At 43.2% G+C, this 17,145-nt stretch overlaps 1 protein-coding gene across 1 annotated transcript in view; it reads left to right on the top strand.

The window, feature by feature from the left end:
* Positions 1–7,209, top strand: part of LRIG2 (leucine rich repeats and immunoglobulin like domains 2) — a 103,622-nt gene extending 96,413 nt beyond the window's left edge. Inside the window, exon 19 of the mRNA XM_040337469.1 lies at positions 6,359–7,209. Within this exon, the coding sequence (XP_040193403.1) occupies positions 6,359–6,594 (236 nt within the window). The 3' untranslated portion in view covers positions 6,595–7,209. The remainder of the gene's footprint in view (positions 1–6,358) is intronic.
* The last annotated feature ends 9,936 nt before the right edge of the window (positions 7,210–17,145 follow it).

Genomic DNA, 17,145 nt, shown 5'->3' with positions numbered 1-17,145 from the left:
GAACAGCAATTGTGAAAAATAGTTAAATAAACATCCACCAATCATAACCAATGACTGGTGGATGTTTATTTAACTATTTTTCACAATTGCTGTACAATTGTCACATGCCTGATGAAGGGGTCCTGTATGACTCTGAAACATTGCACTCTCTTCTTTGTGATGTCATCGTACTTCAATAAAGCCATTTGGACTCAACTTGAAGATATGTGGTGTGCTAGCAAATATCTACACTGGGTCATTTAGGATCCAATCTCCAGCTAGTGGTTGCTGCAGCACAAAGTATGCTAAATGTCTGTTCAAGGAACACGTGCAATGGGAATATGGATTGTTATGGGTAAGAACTTGGAACACCATTTAAAGCTAAAGAGAATTGTCGTCTCTGGGTGTGCAGAAACCCTGGTGCTGGTGTGTCTGTATGCTTATCCAGAGAGTGCCCAAGTGTAAATAGAGGAGACACCGCTCTTCCAACCAGCCCATGCAGGGTGAGAGTAAAGAATGGCCTTAGCTTGCTGGCCTCTGTCAAATCACATCCCACTGATGCGTTTCACACCACCCTCAGTTGCTTAGTCATAGTTCCTATGACTAAGTCCCAGTGGGTGGGGCAAAATATGTCAGAGAGCATTGGTTGACAGAGGCCTGGAACAGAGGCCATTCTTTACTCTCATAAATGTAGACTGATTTGGGGTATATTTCAGTTGGGGCCTGTGTCGGATGGGTTTAGAGGTCTCTTGATTAGCAAAAAGGTATTTCTCTTTCGTTCATGGATGGACACAGCCTTAATCTTGACATAGTGGGAGATAGCCTATCTTAGGAGTGACTAGGCAGAAAGTGTTAACTCCAAAGCTGAACCGCCCCACTGACTATATCCTCTCAGCCTGCACCAAGCAGTTCAGTTTTTTTTTCTGTCTAGTCTAGGAGAAGACATGGCCCCTTCAGGCCCAAGGCTTGGAGGCTTTTAATTTGGATTTTTTATTTATTTATTTAAGTTTTTCCTGCGATCTTCGATCAACTGCTGACTGGGCGACAGGCTGGATCCCAGATCCTTGTATTCTTTCCAGTTTCGGCCATCGAGCGTGTGCCGACCATAGCTGCGCGCTGGGTCGTCCACAACATGCCCGTCGCTCTACGGGTGGCCGGTGAGCTATACGCTCCAGGGCTTGCATAAGGACCGTTCTGCAGGGCCGAGTCGCAGTAGCCTGGCCGACAGTCACCTCCGTTACCATGCGGTTGATGCACTGTCCAGGATGCTTCCAGCATAAACCCACAGGAAGGGTAAGTAACTACTACCTTGTTTAGCTGGGCATCCTGGGAGAGGTGATTAAAGGGCCTTATCCCCCTTCTCCCCCCCCCCTCCTCCAATGCTCTGAGCTAGCTGCTGGGCAGGGGTTCCTCTGGACACCTGAGCTGGCAATTGATGCCCCTGCACCCGATTTATCGGTGGACGCTAGATGCCTTTGTAGCCTAGGTGAAAGCAGTGCGTGGGAGAATGGGGGCTCCCTCCCCCCGCCATCTGCTTGGGACAACTCAGATGCGTTGCCGGGTCCAGCTAGCGCTCATGACCCTGGCCCTGAGGTATCTGAAGATGCGGACCAAGAACCCTCTTGAAGAGAGTTTCTTGAAAAGATGGACCTCGCCCCCGATAGTGGACCCTCCTGTGTCCAGATTAAACAAGCTCCACCATACCAGTGGCGGGGGCTCCCGCCTTCAAAGACCCTGCGGACGAGAAGGCTGAGGCGGTCACCCGCAACCTGTCCATGGTAGTGTGTTTTTCACGGTATGCCCAACCATATTTGGGGCCCTGGTGTCTCAGACACTCACGTAAGGGGCAAAGATGCTGCTCAATGGGTTACAAGCCTCATGCTTCCTCGAAGGAGGTAGCCCTAGCTGACCTACTAGTACAAGGCCTAAAATTCATTTGTGAATCGGCCTTGGACACTATTCCTCTACTGGCCAGAGCTTCAGGTCAGGCGGTGGCGTTACGCTGTCTACTTTTGTTAAGATTTGATCCGTCAACCAATCTTCCAAGAAAGCCCTGATGGACTTGCCCTTTAAGGGCGACAGACTTTTTGGAACTTCCCTGGATGACATAATTAAAGATGCTACAGGAGGTAAGAGCACATCGCTTCCACTGCCCAAAAAATGGAATTAGCCACGCCGTAGGCAGGGGCCCTTCTTTACCGCATACAAGCATTTTTTTGGTCCGCCCAGTACGGCGGCTAGAAGACCACGGGCCGATAAAGCACCTGCTCAGGGACTGAGACGTCCCTGGTTTCCCAAACCCAACAAACCTGCAGACAAAGCTACGTCCGCATGAAGGTTTGCCCCCACCCATCTCTCGGGTGGGGGGACGTCTTCGCAACCTGATGGACATCTCGGGTCCCCCGACCGGTGGGTTTGCAAAGTAGTGTCTTTAGGGTACAAGATAAAACTTCTATCTTGCCCACCAAACAGATTTTTTTCCCTCCAACTGCCAGCTACAACAGACTCGTCTGGAAGCCCTATTCGGGGCAGTTCAAGACCTGCTGAAACGCGGGGTGGTTATTCCTGTCCAAGTACAGGATCGGTTTCAGGGGTTTTACTCCAATCTGTTCATAGTACCAAAGAAGGAGGGCGTTCGCCCAATTCTGGACCTTAGGGCCCTCAATTGCTTCGTGAAGATACAAGGATTCCGGATGGAATCGGTTCGCTCTGTCGTCGCTGCCCTCCAGCTGGGGGGACTTTTTGGCATCCTTGGACATCAGGGATGCCTATTTACATGTCCCCGTATGCACAAAGCATCAAAGACTTCTGCGCTTTCCGGTCGGGGAAGACCACTATCAATTTGTGGCTCTCCCCTTTGGCCTGGCATCGGCAACAAGGGTGTTCACCAAGGTGCTTGCCCCAATTCTCACCCTACTAAGACAACGTGGCATCGCTGTCGTGGGCTACTTGGACGACCTGCTTCTGAGGGCCGCTTCAGCCTCACAATTAGAGGTGAGCGTGTCTATAACCTGTCAGACCCTCAGACACTTTGGGTGGCTACTGAACATTCAGAAGTCAGTAAGGGACCGACTCGACGCCTAGTATATCTGGGATTGATTCTGGACTCCTCAGAGGCAAAGGTTTTCTTCCCTGTGGAAAAGTGGCAGACCCCTCTGGCTGCGGTGCGGTAGTTGACATCCCAGAAATGGTCGTCCCTCCGCTTTTGCATGTGAGTCCTGGGCCTCATGGTGGCCTCCTTCGAGGCGGTACCATATGCGCAATCTCACAAGGGCTACAGAAGGACATTTTGTCCAGATGGGACAAGTGCCCATCATCTCTGGATTATCAAATCTGGGTGAGCCACCTTGTCAGGACCTCCCTAGTTTGGTGGCTGACCTCACCGGCACTTCTGTCCGGGAAGTCGTTCCTTATCACTGGATAGTCATCACGACGGACGCCAGCCTTACCGGTTGGGGGGGAGGGAGTCTGGGGGGTTCAGTTGACCCAGGGTCGCTGGTCTCCAGTGGATTCCCATTTGCCAATCAATGTCCTGGAACTTCAGGCGATCAGGCTGTGCCTCTCCACATGGTCTCAGAGGCTACCAGGGCGTCCAGTCAGGATCCAGTCGGACAACGCCACAGCGGTGGCATATGTCAACCATCAAAGGAGGAACAAGAAGCTTGGCTGCAGCGTCAGAAGTCGCTCACAGCCTAAGGTGGGCAGAAAGGAGTGTACCGGCCCTGTCGGCCATATACATTCCGGGTGTGGAAAACTGGCAGGCGGACTACCTGAGTCGCCATATGCTGGACCAAGGAGAATGGTCTCTGCACCCAGAGGTGTTTCAGCTCCTTTGCCAAGATGGGGCACGCCAGACGTAGATCTCCTGGCGTCTCGACTCAATCGGAAGGTATTGAGGTTTGTGGCCAGGTCAAGAGACCCATGGGCGGACGCGACAGATGCGTTAGTGGCGCCGTGGAGTCAGTACCGGCTAATCTATGCCTTCCCTCCTCTAAAGCTCCTGCCTCTTTTGCTTCGCAGAGGGGATTCCTATGATCCTAATTGCTCCGGTTTGTCCTCGGCGTCCTTGGTACGCCGATTTAGTGCGGCTAGTAGCAGACGTCCCTTGGCGTCTACCGCTGAGAGAGGACCTGCTTTCACATGGTCCCATACTGCATCCTGCTTTACAGTCGCTGCAGGGGGTTCAGCATGTGGCCGCTCCGGCCCGTCCTCCACTACCTCCGTGGAGATTTGAATAGCAGACGCATCTTGGCGTCTACCGCTACAAGAGGACCTGCTTTTGCAAGGTCCCATAGGTCATCCTGCTTTACAGTCAATGGCTTTAACGGCATGACCTCTAGGTGCCTCAGAAACCACCGTTTGAGAACATGGGGAAGTTCCCTTGTTGACACTTTTTTAGAAAGTAGTCCTTTTGGATAGGTCAGTTAAGATTCTGAGGTTCTGAGCTGGCTGCCTTGTCATGAAGGGCTCCCGATCTGATCTTCCACAAGGATAAGGTGGAGCTGCATCCGCAGCCTTTTTTCCTTCCTAAAGGTCATGTCGACCTTCCATTTCAAGGAAGATTTTGTACTACCATCCTTGTGTCCTCATCCGTCGAATCCTAAGGAGACGACGTGGCATCCCTTGGACGTTGTCCGAGCTCCGAGAATATACTTGTCTGTTACTGCTCCGTTCCGGAGTTCAGACTTACTGTTTGTTTCGGTGGCTGGACCCAAGAAGGGCCCAGCAGTATCTTCGGCCACCATTTCGAGGTGGACCTGACAGATCCTGATCAGGCTTACGCCATAAAGGGTCGGGCGCCTCCCTATCACGATGCATTCGACTAGGCCAACGGTGCCTCTTGGGCTTTCTGACATCTAGTGTCTGTTTCCCAGGTGTGTAAGGCGGCGACCTGATCGCCCGGTCACACTTTCACTAAACTTACAAGTTGATGTGAGTGCATCTTCGGATGCTTCTTCGGTCGCAAAGTTTTGCAGGCGGCTGTTTAGAGTTATAACTCCTCAGTTGAGGAGCTCTGTTTTGTTTTGGGGTGAAGTTTAATTTTATGCTTCCCACCCCTCATTTGGACACTGCTTTGGGATGTCCCACTATGTCAGTGTTTCTCAATTCCAGTCCTCAGGCCCCCCCAACAGGTCAGGTTTTCAGGATTTCCCTCAGATGAAAAGGCTGTGGTGATTACTAAGGCAGTGAAACTGATCAAATCACCTGTGCAAAATAATGGAAATCCTGAAAACCTGACCTGTTGGGGGGCCTGAGGACAGGAATTGAGAAACACTGCACTATGTCAAGATTAAGGCTGTGTCCATCCATGAACGAAGGAGAAAATAGGATTTTATGTTTACCGTAAAATCTTTCTCTGAGTTCGTGGATGGACACAGATCCCACCCCTCTCTTTTTTTAAAGTTTGTACTGCTTGCTACGAACTTAACTGCTTGGTGCAGGCTGAGGGGATATAGTCAGTGGGACCGCACCCTGGGCGGGGCGGTTCAGCTTTTGAAGTTAACATGTTCTGCCTAGTCACTCCTAAGATAGGCTATCTCCCACTATGCCAAGATTAAGGCTGTGTCCATCCATGAACTCGGAGAAAGAGATTTTACGGTGAGCAAAAAATCCTATTTTTTTCCAAGTGTTTTTGAGATTAGTTTTAGAGAGGTTCAGAGTTCATTGACATATCTCATTTAAAGCTACCTCAACCTGCTTCAAGCTTCTTTTTGTATTCCTACTGACTTGCGTTAGTGAGAAACCATTCTGACTGTACAAGGGTGAGTGTCTGACAAAAGCCTTTTGACACTGACCCTTTGTATAATACAGTTTGCATGCATGATGGCTTCATGTCTGTCTAGGTTGGGAAAATTGCTCTGAAAGTTAAAGTGGAAGTTCAGCCAAAACCTAAAAATCTAATGCTAAACCTACTCTGACACATTCTAAGCCTAATCTCTCTAGCTCTGCCAAGAAAAAAAAAATCCCTATACTTGCCTGTTCTGCAGCCGCTCCGGTCTGGTCCCACGCTTGGCTGTCAGCGGCGGCTTCAGTGTGTGGAAATGTGCAGGAGAGGCAGTCGACAACGAAAGCCCCATAGTAAGTCTGTGGGTGACGTCATGTCTCGGATATTTCCCAGCCGTTGTCAGTTCTCTCCTACACACAGCAGCCGCTGCTGGAGACCAAACTGCATTGGCTTCAGAAATGGTAAATATAAAGATTTTTTTTTTTAGATTAGGTGTGGAATGTGGCTGAGAGTAGGTTTAGCATTAGGTTTTGGTTGGACTGCTGCTTTATGTAAAACTTTCAATGTACGTCTAATATTAAAATGTCTGTTTTATTTTGTAACGCGCTATAGTAGAACAGGGTCTCATTTTTATTTATTTTTTTACTCTTACAGATTCATGTTCTTGTCCAAATTGGCCCATAAAGAAAGATGGCAACTTGCCAGCAGCACCACACCCTCCCTTATGCCACCATTCTGTTGGTCATGAAAAAACCTTATTCAGAAATGAAGGACCACCTTCAGTCAAGGCAGAAGAGCATCCCCTGCCAAGACCTTGCTTGAGATCTTATGACCAAGACTGTGACCTAAGCAGGACTCTATTTATTGGCGATTACAAGGAAACGACCTAATCATACCAAACAAATCTGCAAGTCAGCTGACTTTGTGTGGACTACCTCAGAATTTACTCCATGGCCAAAAAGTGCTATAATAGGCTTGTTTACAAATGTTGAGTGGACCAATGCAAACAAAAAAATGCCACTGCATTGAAGTGCAGAGAGGTAAATACTATGTAGCTTGGATTGGTCAAAACATGAGCACTTGTCGCTTCTACAGTTATATGCTTCAAAGATCGAGTCAGTTGGAACATTGGTTGTGACCATAGTGGCTTATTATGTGATCTCCTGAACTACTACAGATGGACATTTGTAACATGTTGCATTGTCACAGGCTCACAGTAAAGTGGATTTACTCATTGCGATGTGTGCAATGTCAGCATATGCTCAATGAACACATGCCTAAGCATGTACCTTCACAGCTGGTACTAGCAGTCTTATGCACGTGGTACTAGTCGGAAATGCATACAAGTACTGCGATAATCGGTAAAGCTTTTGAACGTTACTGCAAATAACATTAAAGCAGTAGCTATGACTTTATGTTATTTATACCAGCTATATCAAGTGAATTTACAGTCTAAGATTACTGAAACCTAGAATTAAATAAGAAAACATTCCATGGAAAGGCAAGTTGTGTGATATTGCTTTTGCTGCTTTCAAGAGCTTTAACATGTGTGAAATCAAATGTTGGCATTATTCTAAAATTGCTGCTCTGGTAACTGCCTAAAAGTGCTGTAACCTATAGTATATTTACATTCCTATGTTGTATCAGAAAGAAAAATCAGGGTCTGGATGCTTTAGTGCCGGTTCACACAGGGGCAACACGGCTTACAGAGCGACTTTGCAAGGCGACTTCAGCACGACTTGGAGCAACTTACAACGCGACAAAGTTGCCTCCAGGACCGGCGACTTTGTGACCAATCACAGAATAATCAGCTTTGTGGGAGGGAGGGGTTTGCCTGAGTAAACTATTTTCTTTTCCTGTAAAGTTGCTTCAGTTAAGACAGTGATCTGACTTTGGAGGCGACTTCCATTGAAATCTATGGGTACAAGTTGCCTTGAAGCAGTGCAGGAACCTTTTCTGAAGTCGGAGCGACTTCAGTAGTGTACATTAAGACGGCTCTCATTGACTAACATGAAATTTCTCATGTCGCGTCACTTGGGGCGAAACAAGTCGGATCCCAAGTCGCGCTAGTGTGAACCGGCACTTAAGTTACAGTATTTTATGCAGCTGCTTGTTGCACCAAGGATTAAAAACAAACAAAACAATCCCTAGTCTATTTTAATTTGAGTTCGGATTACTGCATTAACAAATGGTTATATTCTTCATAACTAAGTGTATTGCCTTCCATTACAGCATTTCAAGAGCTAAATTTAAGTGGATCTCCAGGCAACATTATTTCACAGTTTAATCTATACATAGTTATATAGACTTGTATATCTGTCATGCGTTCTCTGTCTACAGAGGTAAACGCTATTCCTCCCCCTTAAAATCATGTCTATGGCCTTCGTTTGGTGACCAAAGATTAAAACCGTTTCTGAAGTTCTGCTTCTTAGTCCATTCTTCTCCCTCAACCTGTCAATGGGATTGTGAAGAAGCAGCACCTAATTCATATGGTTATCCCTCTCCTTCCCCCTTCCAGTAAGCACGTATGCAGAGTTAAAGTGACAATACTGTGTAAAGCAGTACATCCTGATTGGTGGAAAGAGCTGTGCTCTCCAATTTAGCGTTTTAGTGCATTGTAGAAGTCCGATATCAAAACCGATTTAGACAAAATTACTATCTGCTAATTTGTAAAAAAAAAAAATCCATAACTGGATTACATGTTAAAAATATTTGCCTGGATTTCAGCAAGGCGGGGTTGATTTTATAAACAAATATATACATATTTGCATGGTTTTATTTTTTATTTTTTTCATGAGAATTTTTTTGCTTGTCAACATTGGCTCAGATTTTTTTTCAGAAATGGATATAATGTGCAGCATATGCCACTTGAGCTCATGATATGCTTGCCCATTTCAACATTGTAACTTAGGTTATTAACCATTAGGCTTAATTTCCATGGACGTTTTTACAGCCACTTTTCTGAGTGTTTTTTGCAGCTTAAAAACGGCTCTCCATGTTAGTCTATGGCCTCATGCCCACCATGACGTTTTTGAGCTGTAGATGGCTGAGCCGTTTTTAAGCTGCAAAAAAAAACCAGGACCAGTGCGTTCTGAAGCTCCAGCATTAGAGCTGTAAAAACATTTTTGAGCGTTAAAAACCGCTCAAACGCTACCGCAGCGTTTTTGAGCTCCAGCTCAAAAAAAACATGGACAGGCGTTTTTAAGCTGTAAAAAGGCTAAAAAAATGGCTGTAAAAACGTCCATGGAAATGAAGCCTAAGAATTGACCTTTCATAACTCATATTTTTGGTATTTGGTACTTATACTAATGACCTGGATTCCAAGATTGGTTTATTGTAATCTGTCCCGCAACCTCTTCATTTTTCCAGTGCACTTTATTAAACAGAAATGACACTTCTCTCTGTAGTTTGACTATGTTACTAAAATCCATTATATGATAGTTGAAGGTAAACTTCACGTTCTATAAAACATGTTATAGAAATCATTCTTTGTATTAAGATTCAGAGCTCCAATACTGTCTTTACAAGAGTAGTTACAGACAATCAAGTGTGAGGTCATTGTTTCCAGGAATCCTAAAGCTGAACATATACTTTACAATCTCTTTTATATCGATCAATAATGTAGTACAAGACTGGCCTGATTGTATTGATTAGGTAGGTCCTCGTTTTAAACTGTTTTAGTTAATTAAAAAGCGATTGTACAGACTGTAATGTGCATGACCAGTTTGAGGTTACCTGTTCTATCATGGCACGTTCTGCACCTTGGTTTGGGAAAAACAAATGCCCCCAAATAATTCATTATCTTTTATTTTTTTATTTTTTCTGTTGCATTTTTTTTTTTTTTATCTGTTTGAAATATATTTTTCAGTATAGTAGCGGCCATTTCGTGCCAAACAATATTGCTGGTTTGCACAGGGTTTCTATTAATGCATATTTTTGTTATTGTTTTGGTTGGGTGTTTCCTACTATAAAGCCTAGTACACACTAGTGTTTTTTTATTTTATTTTTCCCTTCAGCCCTGAAAAAAAAACCGACTGCTCTGGAGGACTAACCATGAAATGTTAGTACAGCCATCTCTTCTATACTATTGTGTTCTGACAGGGGGACAACCCCTGCTACAACACTCCGGTCAGTGCTCTCAGTCATTGGCTGAGAGCGCTAATCCAGAGTTGATCAGCATACCTTTTTTCAGTCATGCCTGATCAAGCTTCTGTTGGACTGGCTGTAGTACACGTGGACTGAATGTGCCACCTGACATTCGGCCCATGTGTAGTAGGCTTAAGGTGCGGAATCTTGCCTCAGGCAGTTCAGTTGATGGAATCTTTGCTTCTTGGTCAGTTAAGCTAACCGTACACCTTTTAGATTTTGAGAAATCGTTTGATTCCCCCCATCCACACTCCCAACTGCATGGATGGAGGAATCTCCCTTGCCTTCTATTGTATTCAGACAGCCACTGCACCAGTGACTTTCTGAATACCTGAATAGTGACTGCATCTGATAAGACGCTGTTGCTATTTGGCTGATATTTTATCACCCAGCTCCTTTAATTTTCAACCAAGTTTTGAAAAGGAAAGGGTGGTGTTACCACTGCTCGAATTTTGGCCTTTTCAGCAGAATTTGGCAGAAATTCGAGCCATGTTTTAGTTGCCTTCCAGTCCTGTATTATACTAAAGCTGAGGGGCAGGGACTGGAGGCTCCTGGGACAACTAAACATTGCTATCTGCTTACCTCACAGCTGCATTTTCTTAGGGATTCATTGATTCTGTTGATCTCTGGGTTTGTGAGTTTAGTATATCTATTGCTCATTTTGAAAAATGTCAGGATGCTGCTTTGTGATTCAAGATCCATTTAATAAAATGTACATACTTTTTTTTTTTTTTTTTTTTTTTTTTTCTCACTTGGATTATGGTCAGGACTATGCTATTTTTATTGTTTTAGTGTGAATAGTTTTATATTTACCACTAGCATGTTTCAAGCTAAAAAAAAAGTACTTTATCCAGGCTTTCCTCGTAAAGTGGCCCCTGGCCCCAGAGTTGGCCATACACCAGTAGAGTTTTGTTGGGGGAAAAAAACATTTTTCACAACATTTATTCAATATATATTTTTCTCAAGAGAATTTTGTGAATGTGATTTTTGATTGGGGAAAAAGCATACTTATTCCAAAAAGCATTCCATAATTGAAACCAGAATTCAAAACATTTGGCTTTGTTATTTGAACAAAAATTTTCATCCAAAATGTGTTCTGTATGAACGTTTGCCGTTCTATTGGTGTATGGTCACCTTTAGGAACACTTCCCAGGTACCCGTTGTGTGCTTGCCTAGGGATCTCCAGCACCCAATGTGCTAAATTTTCCATTTTTTTTTTATGTTTACATTTTATGTAGAACGCAGTGCTCTTAAACCTACCCTTCTAATAATTGCATTACAGTGTATCTTTGAAAACATAAAGACATGAGCCCATGATAGACCAATTTGAAGGGCTGTGTAAGCCAACACATATTGTTAACCCAAATAAAAAGAAATTTGCGCAATTCCCCAATCAACACAGTGTTGACAGGGGTGTCTGCAATTGCCTTTTCCCCATTGGGGAAAGCCGTCCCTGCCAGGAGAAGACGTGATTTATTGCTAGCAGCTTTAGCAGGTGCTAGAGATAATCGCAGGAGAATCCAGCAGGCTATTTGTACCCAAGTTGATCGATCAACTTGGTTCATTCAACTGCCCATTAACAGTTCAAATCTCGGCCGATTGCTGCTGAACCGGACAAGATTTGAACAGTGTCTGGCCAGCCTTAAACCTTGTACACTTGATCAGATTTCCATCCGACAAAGAGTATGACTTTTGTCCGAAGGGGGTTGGCCGTGAACTTGTATTGCATACAAACGACAAAGAATTCATGGCCAACAAACACAAAATTACTTGTTTTTTTCAGCTCTTTAGCGTCACTCTTTGGGCAAATTCTGCTAATGTTGTGTGGAAAATTTTAATGCATGCTATCCCACATTTGTTTGTGGAAAATCCGACAATTGTATACAAACGGTTGGGTTTTCCGACAACAGCCTGCCATCACACAATTCCTGTCGGAAAATCGTGTGTACGAGGCTTTACACTCCCTAGATGTGATTGTGAGTCTAGTCCTTATTTTTAAGCAAAGCAATGTGGTAATGCCATGTCATATACATATTATAGAAGTCATTTTGGAATCTGAACCAGTTTCAAGTGATTCTGTTTCCTTTATAGTCACTTAACAGCCGCCATCTTGAATGCCATCAGTGGATATTTGTGATATTACAAACTGTCAATGCCTGGGTGAGGTTATTAGTCTGGTAAATTGATATTCCATTGGCTTCTCATAATTTTTTTTTAGAAAGTATGAGCCCTAGTGTTGAAAATGGTCATCAGATAAACAATATTGTAAATTAGAAGCAATAGCCGCCATTCTTCATAACTTTCTATAAATGTTTATTCTAGACTCAATGGCATGCAAAACTTTATTTCTTTCATTCTTCATATAATACACTACAATGTCTGTAAACTTTCATAGCAAATGTTTTTTATGCACTATAAATCTGATCCATGTTTGCCAAATATGGCAGCCAAAGATGATAGCGTCTTGTTATATATGTAAATATACCTGCAATGATAAAATATTTTTGTACACATTGCACATACCTGTTTGTCAGATCATTGTAAATCGGTTCTGTTTTTTATTTTTCCTTTGTTATTTTATGCCAAATGTTATATTATTCTATGTTAATCAGTCTGTTATCTTACTCTACGATGTTTGAAATGTTATTTTTTATTAACATCCTCAATGCAGATAAGTGTGTGGGTCAACTCTTTTTAGATATGAAGCTATTTTGATGTTATTGCCTCGGCGCTAGTCTTTGAAATGGCTCTTTAATGGTTAATCTTCCATGAAATGAAAGCACATAAATTGTTTAGAGATGGCAAAGGACAAAAAAGGTTTTACGGTCTCTGCAGAATATTAGGAATGATGATGAATAGCTAAGATAAGTGTGTAGTCACTTGCCCTGCTGCCTTTTATATTACACCTGTTTTGGATGCGGCAGCTAGGGTGTCACATGCTGCTACAATGAATTTATATGGCTTCTGGCAGAAGTGGAACGGTTTTATAACTAGCCCAGTGGGTTGCTTGATCTCTGAAAATGTAAGCTATGACCTTCAAAAATGAAACGCGTTCTAGGCAATCGCCGTAAAAACAGAAGAACCGCTTAAGAGATGAAAATGTAAAATGTGCTACACTTGCAAAATTGTTTCAATATCTGTGATTGTAATTTGTACCAAAAAAAATAGTATATTGTAAAAGATGACAGCACTGCAGCTTGTGGGTGATACAGAAATGGGTAACTTGTCTTTGTACACTCCATGTAACAGAAATTGTCTTTTTATTATATCTGTACACTTCATTTCACATGCTTTGTGTAGTCTTTTATAATGCCATTATGTTTTCAGAAAAGTGGGATACTCAGCCTTTGAAAGATTCTGCAAAGGTTTTTGCATGCTCAATTATGTACGTATACTGTCAGTTCATTTTGGATTAAAAAAAAAATCTTGGTAGCAAAGAACGTATTTTGCTCATCTCAGCTATAAAGTTAAATAAGGGCATAATCGTAGCATTTTCCTTGAAGACATTTTTTAGTCCTTGTATATACAGGCTTTGGTATGTGAAAGAGCAAGGCAAGCTTTAAAGAGGAAGTAAAACCTCTTCTAGAAAAAAAAGAGCCTGCAAGACAAAGGCATAATGAGCTAGTATCCATAGCATACTAGGTCATTATGTAGCACTTACCTGAGATCGAAGTCCCCACAGCAGTGCTCATTCGCCTCCAACTCCACTATCTCTCCCGGAGTGACTTCCGAGTATCGCTGCTCTGGCGCTGTCACTGGCCGGAGCAGCGATGACATCACTCCCACGCATAGGCACGGGAGCCGGCAGTGACGGCATGATTGCCTTCACTAGTGGCGGCACGCTCAGTGCGCCTGCGCTGTTGCATCGGTGCCCGTTTTGTAGTGCTTACTAAAGCCAGGCATAGGCCTTTTTAATTTCTCCTCCCTCCCGTTGAGTGCCCCCACAGCAAGCAGCTTGCTATGGGGGCACCCAAGTCAAGCAGGAGCCATTGTGTTCTTCGGGCTAACCTTGCTGGAAGAACACAATGGCTCAGCAGGAGTGATTCCTCCATCAACACTGTGTTGATGGGGGAATCGAGCGATCTCCTCTGTCTATGGCTGACTTAAAGCCTTCCAGTAGCTTGTTTTGAAGTGGCAGCTGGTATTCCCATTACAATTGTCTCATTTTATGTAACTAAATGGTGTTTCAGCAAAATAGCTTGCGCTTGTTTGCACACTTTATTGTGTTGTACACATACAGAAGCCTGCATGTTTCAAAGGCCCTAATAAGATAACAGCTCAGGGCTTATGGGCTGTGGTTGACATCTAAAGTTGCGTGTAGGGCCCATTTGAAGCCTGCATATTAGTGCTGCTGCCTTCAGTACCTGCAATGGTGGCTCTATGTACCATAGGTACAGTTAATATTGTTCATTGTTGGCATTTCAAAAAGGAGTACTGTCATGAAGGATTGAAGCCTACTTGGTTGCAAGGATACTATGGCCTTTGGTTGCCTATATGTGCTGTAGCTAAAAAATGCAATTACCTTTTTCAATTTTAGATAGTTGGGAAACTACACACTACACTGCTATTAGTATCCAAAACACATGATACAGAACAACAGAATTTTGTGTACATTCGCCTTCATGTGCATTCAGTGCAACTAACCAAAGAGACTGAGGGAAGAAGCTAGGAGTACAGGGCTATTGGGGGGAAGGGGGGGGGGGACATTACAGCAGGAAAGTGGCACATGGCATGGCATCACATCACACAATATGGACCTTCCTGGAACTTTAAAACATAAGTGGACTTGGTTGGGAAGACCTAATGACATACAAACAGGAAAAGGGAAGGTATTCCCAAAATTACTGACATTAGGCACATAGAATTGAGGTTGTATAGGATATTTTAGCAATTTCAGGATAGAAAATAAATGGTTAGGACTTTTGTTTTACTGTTAAATGACCTTTCATGATCGGTAAACTATGTTACAGGTTTGTTTTCTTTAGAGCCATGTTGTAAGTATTCTCTATTTCTTGATGATCCAAAATCTTTGCTGTGGAATATCTGACAAAGGCTGAGATCCCCATGGAAACTTTTACATTCCCATGTTTATTAAGAGCTACAGTAGATGTTAATATTAATCTGCCATTGCTCTGTACGCTTGCAGCACAGGTCATCAATCAGTGCATGCCATTTTTAACAGTGATGGGGTTAACAGCAGATAACTATATTCTTGTACTTGTAACTCGATAATTGGAAGCTGATGTTCCTGGTACTGTTATGTATTCACACAATATACTCTGTTCAAAAACAACTTGTGTGCGTCTGTTTTTCTTTGTATAAATTAACAATTCATTCTGTGACCTTTGGGTGGTGGTAGCAGATTCTCTTTTAATGCCAAATGCACTCAGTGTACAAGTACATGAAGATGGAATATCACATCAATTTTACATTGCACTTGGCGGAAGAAGCTCATTATCTTGTGAAAAGCTCTGCTGCAACTGGCACTGTTGGAAGTGTGGATGTTTTCTTTACTTATCGGGTAGGGATACCACGCTTACGTTTTCATGCTGCCTTTAGACCTAACATACCCTAACTCTTTATATTTGCCATATTATGAGCTGCCTGGGTGATATTATTTTTCGGCTTAGAGGTTTAAATCCCAAAGCTTGGACAGAACAAACAAAAACACTTGCAGTGTTCGGGGGTGGTGGACTTCTTTCCTAGCTCCAACACACTTGTCTCTCTAAGTTTGGGCTGTGTGCAATCCCTCATTGTCAGGTGCAATGCAGTCCTGCATTGTATGTGAGGAGGTAAGCATGAGATTCTTTAGAGAGGGGCTTGAGGAACTGGTTGCAGAGATGCCTGGAACTTTCAGGAGCAAAAAATATTAAATCTTATGCCTATGATGAGAATTAGTGAGGGGGTAGTTGACCAGAGTTGGTCTTTAACCATTTACTGGCAGACAGCAAAAAGCTTAGAGCTAAACAGGAAATTGTCAGTAGCTCACTTGTACTAGTGATTTAAAGTGGTAGTAAACTCTGTACTACCGCTTTTATAATGAGGCTTACCTGTAGGTACTGTGAATATCTCCCAAATTTCCACTGTTTAAGAGATATTCACAGTGCATGCAACCAATGACTTCTGTGAACGCGTGCTGAAGGTCCGGCTTACAGTGCCGGACCTTCAGAGCCTGTGCTGGAAACCGTGGCTCCCGCGCATGTGCGGGAGTGAATTAGTCGTGGCTCCAGCCAATCGCATAGCCGGGGCTCGTGCACCCAGAAGACAGACGGGAACATGTCGACCCTCTCAGCGGTGACTTTACAGCACTGGAGGGCTTTGTTCCAAGGTGAGAATTTCATAATGTGCTAGTATGAAATGCATACTTGCACATTATGCCATTGCCTTGCAGAGTTATTTTGAATGAATTATGTTGAAAACGGGCAGTTTACAACTGATTTTATTGCCTAGGTGTAGAAAATGATTGGTAAACCGATGGATCAAATGGCATATATGGCGGAAAGTACACTAGTAGCATCTTGTAGCGATCAGTCATACAAAAACAAAGCATCGTGCAATAATGCAAGATCGTTTACTACTGCATGATACACCTTTGTAGCTTACTCCCACCTGTTTATCTTTCATTTGCACAGTGATTTTAGTAGCAGGCTTGAGTCACAAAAAGTGTAGCTTTAGCCTAATTGGGTGACTGCCGGAAAGTGGTAAATCTCACAGTATCAAGGAATTTAAATCACCAATGTAGCTTAGCCTGAATGCAGTTCCCTTCTTAGTGGCAGCAGATTTGTATTCCAAAAGGCTCTATCAAGATTCTCAAAATTAGAAATAGTTCAGCACTCCCTGGGGAAAAAAGAAAATCTACCATCTAGATAGTATCCACTCACAACACACCTTTGAATTAACATCTAAGGTTGTGCAAATATTTCCACACACATGTATCAAGAGTATACACATGAACATATAACATAATAAGTGATAATATCGTAAAACTACTTAAAGGGTCACTAAAGGAAAAAAATGTTTGCTGAAATTACTGTTTACAGGGTATAGAGACATAAAAGTTAACTGATTCCTTTTAAAAATGATTACAAATAGATAACAAATCAATCATATAATGTGCCTGCAGTTTAGTTTCACTTTTAACTGTGAACTAGAGAGACACACAGAACAAAAACAAACAAATCCAGGGCAGTGTTTTGTTTTTAAAATGAATCTGATTGGTTCTGTTAAGTTTTTAGACACACAGTAATGACAGCTTAGACCTACAGTGAAAAGCTCCCAGTATGATGGTTATAAGG

The sequence above is a fragment of the Rana temporaria genome, chromosome 2, assembly GCF_905171775.1.
Source record: "Rana temporaria chromosome 2, aRanTem1.1, whole genome shotgun sequence".
NCBI lineage: Eukaryota > Metazoa > Chordata > Amphibia > Anura > Ranidae > Rana > Rana temporaria.
This window is presented reverse-complemented; position numbering and strand designations above follow the sequence as displayed.